Genomic DNA, 7354 nt, shown 5'->3' with positions numbered 1-7354 from the left:
GGAGGAAAAGGGCCGGAGATCCCCCCCCAGGAGGGGCTGCAAAGCCAGTCAAGAGTGCTCTGAGGAGGAAAGACTCAGCCTGTGCCAGGAAGGCGGCCGGAGCTTGAGGCGGAGCTCTGATCTGGTGGTCCCTGAGCAGCCTCCCAGCAGGGAGAAGCCCTTCCTGTGCTTGGAATGTGGGAAGAGCTTCAAGAAGAGCGCCCACCTGATCCGCCACCAGCACATCCACACTGGAGAACGGCCCTATACATGTGGGGAATGTGGGAAGAGCTTCAATAACAGCTCCAACCTCCTCACCCACCAGCACATCCACACTGGGGAACAGCCCTACACGTGTGAGGAATGTGGGAAGAGTTTCAACCAAAGCTCCAACCTGATCCGACACCAGGCCATCCACACTGGGGAACGGCCCTACACATGTGGGGAATGTGGGAAGAGCTTCAGTGACAGCTCCACCCTCCGCTCCCACCGACACATCCACACCGGGGAACGGCCCTACAAGTGCTTGCAATGTGGGAAGAGGTTTCAGCGCAGCTCAACTCTCCTCAGGCATGAGCAGACACACACGGATGAGAGGCCCTTCCGCTGCACCGACTGTGGGAAGGGCTTCAGCCGGAACTTCACCCTTATCACCCACCGGCGGATCCACACCGGGGAGAGGCCCTACAAGTGTGGGGAGTGTGGGAAAAGCTTCACCCAGAGCTCTGCCTTGATCTCACACCAACAGACCCACTGATAAGAGAAGCCCTATCAGTTCCCCGACTGTGGGAAGAGCTTCGGCCGCTGCTTCCATCCCGAATGAAGCCCCTGATGCTGAGGCAACCCCTGGAGTCCAGTGACTGTCAGTCCATCCCTTTCGACCACAAAGGGCCAGTCCCCTTTCCCAGGGGCAGCTTCTGCCAACAGAACCCTTTCTGGGGGTCGTGGGGATATTCCTGCCTTGGCTGGGGACCCTCCAAAGTTAGTCCTGGAGGTTGAAAGCAGAGATCTCCCCACGAGCGTTGGTGTGGGGGAGTTCCATCCATCTCTAATTAAGAATTATTGCTTTTGTGCCAGCTTTAGTAGAATTGTTTCAACAATTGCTTTAGTGTAGAGCACTGTCCTATCTTATTCTGTACTCCTGGTAGTTTTAGTGTTTATGTTGTGCAGTAAATAATTCTGATGAAGATCTTTTGTCTGATCATTTGGAACCCTAAATAATTCATTTCTATCACTGGATCTGATTTGCCATCATTAAAACCTGGGGGACAAAAGTGGTTCAGTCACACCTTTGTAATTCCTCTAAACTGAAAGTGTTGTCATAAACCAAGGGTGAGATCGGATCCAGCAGCCCCCAGCACCCCACAGGAAGTTGGGAGCTCAGGGGGCCACCCTTTTATGCCAACCCCCCTGTGCCCAAAGACCCTCATGGGACGATCGGACCCGCAGACCACCCCCCCTTTTCCACCCTTCTCCCTGTTCCTCCCACTTTCCCATTGTCCCCTCAGTCCCCAGTTTCCCCATGAACAGTTTTGGGGTCCCAACCCCCACTTTTTACCCCCTTTCCTTTGGTTGTTGAAGGATAAAATGAGGCTGCACACACAGAGTTCCATTTCAGGACTTGTTTGACGACACTTTTCTGTGTCCCCTTTTATTCCTCTTCTCTTGTGAGCAGCACCCGCTGTTTGTCTTTTAGTCCACCAGAATTCCCAGCATCGCCCTAAAGCAGTGCCCTGATCCCACACATTCCCCTCCCCTCATGTGCTGGCTGTGTTCAGCCACCAGAGAAAAACACAGGCTGGTCATGCAGGCTGGTTCAAGTGCATTTCCACTTCGGCAAACAACCTTCTCTCTCTCCAGGCACTCAGCCAAGGTCCATCCTCCCTTTGCATTCCCATGAACTCAGTGCAGGTGCAGAGTGACTCTGCTTGGTCCCACCTCTGCCCCTGTTTTGTTTGGACACGCAGAGTTCACGGCCAAGAGGGCCAGGACCCGGGCTTCTTGTCTTGGGGCTTTTCCCATGTGCTCCCAGAGGACTTGGAATATTGAAAACAGGCAGATTCTGAAACCCCTGCTCCTGATGCTGCCACAGTGCCCATACACTGGCACTGCAGGCATGGCCTGCACTGAATGGTCAGTGCAGCAGGAGCCGTGGCTGCGGCAGCTGCCGGGATTGCTGCAGAGATGATCCAAGCAATCAGCCATCCACTGAGGATTTCTGCATTTCACAGTTTCCTTCATTCACTGTATCCTGCATCATCCTCCCAGCTTCTGCTTCCCTGGGAGCCCCAGTTTGGCTCTTCTGCCCATGGGAATTATTAATGATAAATGGAGGGTAGATAAGTTTTGATCTGTGATACAACTAAAATAACAAGGATTACTTACAAGGGTGGTAAAGGTATTGTCAGTCACACAAATCACAACGTCAGGTGGCCAAGAAGAGATCTGAGTGACAGGGACACACCACGACAGAGTCATTAAGCCAGTCAGTAAGAGTTGGTAGACCCAGTGAATTCCCCCTAGAACAGTGTCTTCCCAATGGGACATCCGGGCAGGACTTGCTTGCTCAGCATTCCCTGCCTCCTCCCGGAATTCTTGAGGGACAGACTCTGCATCTGCAGGATCGGATTGCGGGCCAGCTCCACTCAGGATAAGGTTCCATCAGAGGGGCTGGAAGCCAGCAGGGTCCTGTGGGAGACAGAACACAAGCACAGCCCTTCCCCATGCTGAGCACTTGATAGGATCTTCTCATTAGGTGTCTTCTTGTGGGTTTTTGTTCAATAGTTGTTGATTCAAATTCAAAAAACTAAGAGTAAATACAGCTTTGTCTACTTGGGGTGTCACATTTGTCCTTTTTTGTTTTAAAAGTACAGTTTTTAATACAGAGCACACATTTCTTGCACCTGGAATAGGCACAAGTGATAAGACCACATTTATGGTTTTTTTCTGGTTTTCTGTCTTCTTTTATTTTTCTCTTTTTTCTTTTTTTCTTTTTTTCTCTCTCTTTTTTTCTCCTTTTTTTCCTTTTTTTCACTTTTTTCTTTTTTCTTTCTTTTTTCCTCCTTTTTCTCTCTTTTTCTTTTTTCTCTTTTTTCCCTTTTTTCCTTTCTTATTTCTTTTTTTTCTCCTTTTTCTCTTTTTTTTTTTTTTCTTTTTTTTCTTTTTTTTTCTTTTACATTGTTTTCTATCAGTTGTATTTTCAAGGAAGATTTAAATACATATCAAAACAATCTCCATTTACCTTTCTTATTGTAATGGTTGATAAAGGCAAGGATAAATAATTTGCTGATCAAATTGAGCTCGTAATAATAAAGTTTGCAAGGATGTGGTTAACACTTTACTTAGGTTGCAAAATGTCAAGTTGCAAAATGTCAAACCGCAATGTTGTGTTGCCATTGTAAGATGTATCCTGTTATGCTAGCTGTAATGCTTTAAGTGCACTTATAAGAAAGAAAAAGCATGAAGCAAAAAGGGGGGGGGGGGTCAGCAAGAGGATCTACTGCCTTCATCTGGGGATTGCGACACGGAGGGAATTGAGGACTGCTGACTAACCGGACTGTTGGCTGGCCCCTAGCAACAGAATGAGGTCCACACAGCGAGAACCAATGATGAAGTGGAACAAGACTAAGGGGGAGGGGATTGCAACAAGTATAAAAGAAGCGGGCTTTGGCTTTTTGAGTTTGCGGACCGTTGGTGGAGCAGAGACTCCCCGGCCGCCCAGCGCTGTTTTGCTCATTTGCCTTTAATAAATTTTGGAATTTTAAATTTTAAAATTATTTGTGGTCTCTTTGACTATAACATTATGACAACAGATAATCCAAAGCAGTGCCCTGATCCAACACATTCCCCTCGCCTCATGTGCTGGCTGTGTTCAGCCACCAGAGAAAAACACAGGCTACCATGCAGAGTGTTCCAAGTGGTTTCCACTTTGGCAAACAGCACTCTCTTGACCGAAAACACCAGTCAAGGCCAAAACACTTCTTTGTTGATCCTGATTAACTGAATGCAGCTGCTGCTGCCTTAACTTGTTCTCACAAAACTTCTTAGGGTTCCTTTGCTTCCAGGAGGCCCCACATGTCACGATGGACCCTTGATTCCATGGGGTTCCAAACTGTCTCAGGAATCCTTTGGTTCCACGAGGCCCTGCATATCCTGATGGCCCCTTGGTTCCATGAGGATGCGCAGTCTCCGAATTCCTTGGCTTCAACGAGGCTTTGTAGTGTCCCAATGGCCCCTTGATTCCAGGAGTTTCCACAGTGTCCCAATGGCCCCTTGGTTCCACGAGGCCCTGCACTGCCCTAATGGCCTCCTGATTCCACAAGGTTCTGCAGTGTCCCAGTGTTCCTTTAGTTCCATGAGGGTCCGCAGTGGAACAGGGTCCCTTTGGGGCCATAAGGCCCTGCAGGATCCCAATGGCCCCTTGATTCCATGAGGTTCCAATTTGTCCATGGGTTCCCTTGGCTCCATACGGCCCTGTAGTGCCAAACTGGCCCCTGGATTCCATGAGTTTCCACAGTGTCCTTGGGTCCATAGGACCTTCAGTGTCACAATGCCTCCTTGATTTGCAATGTCCCAGGGTTTCCTTGTTTCCATGAGGCACTGCAGTGACACAATGGCCCCCTGGTTCCATGAGGTTCCAAAATGTTTCAGGGTTCCTTTTGTTCCCCAAGGCCCCAGACGTTAAATGGTCCCCTGGTTCCACAAGATTTCACAGTGTCCCTGAGTTCCTTTCTTTCCATGAGGCCCTGCAGTGCCACAATGGCCCCTTGATTCCATGAGGTTGCACAGTGTCATCACAAAGCTGAACCCACTCAGATGGAAGTTTGGGGGAGATTAGGAGGAACTGAGACAAAAAGGATTGGATATTTGGGGAAGGAAAGAGAGGCTTATCCAACAGAGGGGAACGATTTTTATGAGGTAAAAACAGGTTCAGGTAATGCTGAGGGTGCTGAAACACTGACTCTGAAAACACTCCTGATGGACTTCTACACTCTTTCTAACCTCAAGCCGCAATCCAAAAGTGCTGCCCCACCCACTGAAAGGAATCCACTGCTCTAATCGCAACCTCAACCTGACCTCAAAGGCAAAGCCCAAACCCAGAACTCCAGACTCTTATTTGTCCTCTAATGCCCACCCCAATCCCAAACCTGCATTGTTGGTATGAAAAGCCAAGCTTTAATCCTAACCCAGCCCAAAACCCTAATCATGACCCAGACACTGCCAGCAGAACAACAAACTTCCCAAAGTTCTGCCTAATCCCCACCCTGAGCTCTAAACCCCCAAACCCTGACCATTGTAATAGATTAGTAGTAGTAAAGTAATTTACTCATCAAATTAGAAGTAGTAATAGTTGTAGTAATTTACTCTTTTAATAGTATTGCATGTTATATTCATATATATTTTTGTAATCAAGGTTCTGTTAAGGCCGGTGGACTGTAAATTACAGAATNGGCAGCAGAGCTGCCCAGGGCCGGGGGCAGCCGGGGCTGTTGGGACCAGCCAGTGCTGGGGCCGAGCAGAGCACGAGGCCTCTTGCAGAGCCCTGGAGCAGCCTCCCACTTGCCAGCCTTGCCCTGGTGGGGTGACACTGTCCCCTTCCTACAGAACACTCCCCCCAAAATCTTCGAAGGAACCTTTTGTGTCTATTCCTGGTTACTGATTGATGCTGGGGTCCTGAGGGAGCCTCTGCAATCCCATCCATTGGGGCACAATCTCCTCTGCAGAGCTTGTCTCCCTGCAGACTTTGCAGGGAAATCTGTGCTTGCAGCTGCATCCTGTATCCCCGAGTGCTGATCCATCCTGGGGACCCAAGAGATCCTCTGCCATTCCATTAATGCAGCAGGAGTCACCCTCCTGCCCTTGACTCCCTGCAGAGAAACAAGTGTCATCTCTGTGTCTGGGAGAAGCCAGATGCTGCCCCCGGGCCATCAGAAGTGGTGCTGAAACCTCTTTCAGCCCAACCCCGGGTGCAGTTTTCTCATCCCCTCACAGATTGCCCGCTCCCCCAGCTGGCACTGACCAACCAGGGCGTTTGGCACACTTGGTTTGGTGGTTTGGAGAAACAGCCCTGGACTGGCAGGGGGCCAGAGAACCTCGAGTAACAGCCCTGGTGAGGTGCCCGCACTGGCAGGGACCGGGGGATCGCTGCTCTACAGAACCAGCTGGAGCTCTGGTGACCCTTGACTTCAGGGGGGTCACCCCCTTTGCGAACCCCCTGTGCCCAAAGACCCCCATAGGACTGTCCATCCCGCCAGACCACCTCCCCTTTTCCACCCTTCTCCCTGTTCCTCCCACTTTCCCATATTCCCCTCAATCCCCAGTTTCCCTCTAAACAGTTTTGGGGTCCCAACCCCTACTTTTTGCCCCCTCTCCTGTGGGCACTGAAGGAGAAAATGAGGCTGCACACACAGAGTTCCATTTGGGGACTTGTCTGTCAACATTTTTCGGTGTCCCCTTTTATTCCTCTTCTCTCGTGAGCAGCACCCACTGTTTGTCTTTTAGTCCACCAGAATTCCCAAAGCAGTGCCCTGATCCCACACATTCCCCTCCCCTCATGTGCTGGCTGTGTTCAGCCACCAGAGAAAAACAGGCTGGTCATGCAGGCTGGTTAAAGTGCATTTCCACTTGGAGAAACAACCTTCTCTCTCCAAGCACTCAGCCAAGGTCTCTCCTCCCTTCACATTCCCATGAACTCAGGGCAGGTGCAGAGTGACTCTGCTTGGTCCCACCTCTCCCCTGTTTTGTTTGGACACGCAGAGTTCATGGCCAAGAGGGCCAGGACCCGGGCTTCTTGTCTTCAGGCTTGTCCCATGCGCTTCCAGAGGACTTGGAATATTGAAACCAGGCAGATTCTGAACCCCCTGCTCCTGGTGCTGCCACAGTGCCCATACACTGGCACTGCAGGCATGGCCTGCACTGAATGGCCAGTGCAGCAGGAGCCGTGGCTGCGGCAGCTGCCGGGATTGCTGCAGAGATGATCCAAGCAATCAGCCATCCCCTGAGGATTTCTGCATTTCACAGTTGCCTTAATTCACTGTATCCTGCATCATCCTCCCAGCTTCTGCTTCCCTGGGAGCCACAATTTGGCTCTTAATGATAAATGGAGGGTAGGTACATTTTGATCTGTGATACAACTAAAATAACAAGGATTACTTACAGGGGTGTTAAAGGTATTGTCAGTCACACAAATCACAACGTCAGGTGCGGCCAAGAAGGCATCTGAGTGACAGGGACACACCACAGGACCTTGTTGGCTTCCAGCCCCTCTGATGGAACCTTATCCCAAGTGGACCCGGCCCGCAATCCGACTCTGCAGATGCAGAGGCTGTCCCTCAAGAATCCCGGGAGCAGGCAGGGAATGATGGCTGGAAGCCAG

The 7354-nt window shown here is 50.3% G+C and overlaps 1 protein-coding gene across 1 annotated transcript; it reads left to right on the top strand.

Moving 5' to 3' along the window:
* Positions 1-34: 34 nt before the first annotated feature.
* LOC108509860 (gastrula zinc finger protein XlCGF7.1-like) lies at positions 35-934 on the top strand (the record flags this gene model as incomplete). Its single annotated transcript, XM_017839453.1, is given in 2 exon segments — positions 35-335; positions 420-934. Coding segments are annotated over 2 exon segments (684 nt in total), but the record flags the coding sequence as incomplete, so codon positions are not given.
* Between the last annotated feature and the right edge of the window lie 6420 nt (positions 935-7354).

The sequence above is a fragment of the Lepidothrix coronata genome, unplaced genomic scaffold, assembly GCF_001604755.1.
Source record: "Lepidothrix coronata isolate B3197 unplaced genomic scaffold, Lepidothrix_coronata-1.0 Scaffold417, whole genome shotgun sequence".
Taxonomy (NCBI): domain Eukaryota; kingdom Metazoa; phylum Chordata; class Aves; order Passeriformes; family Pipridae; genus Lepidothrix; species Lepidothrix coronata.
This window is presented reverse-complemented; position numbering and strand designations above follow the sequence as displayed.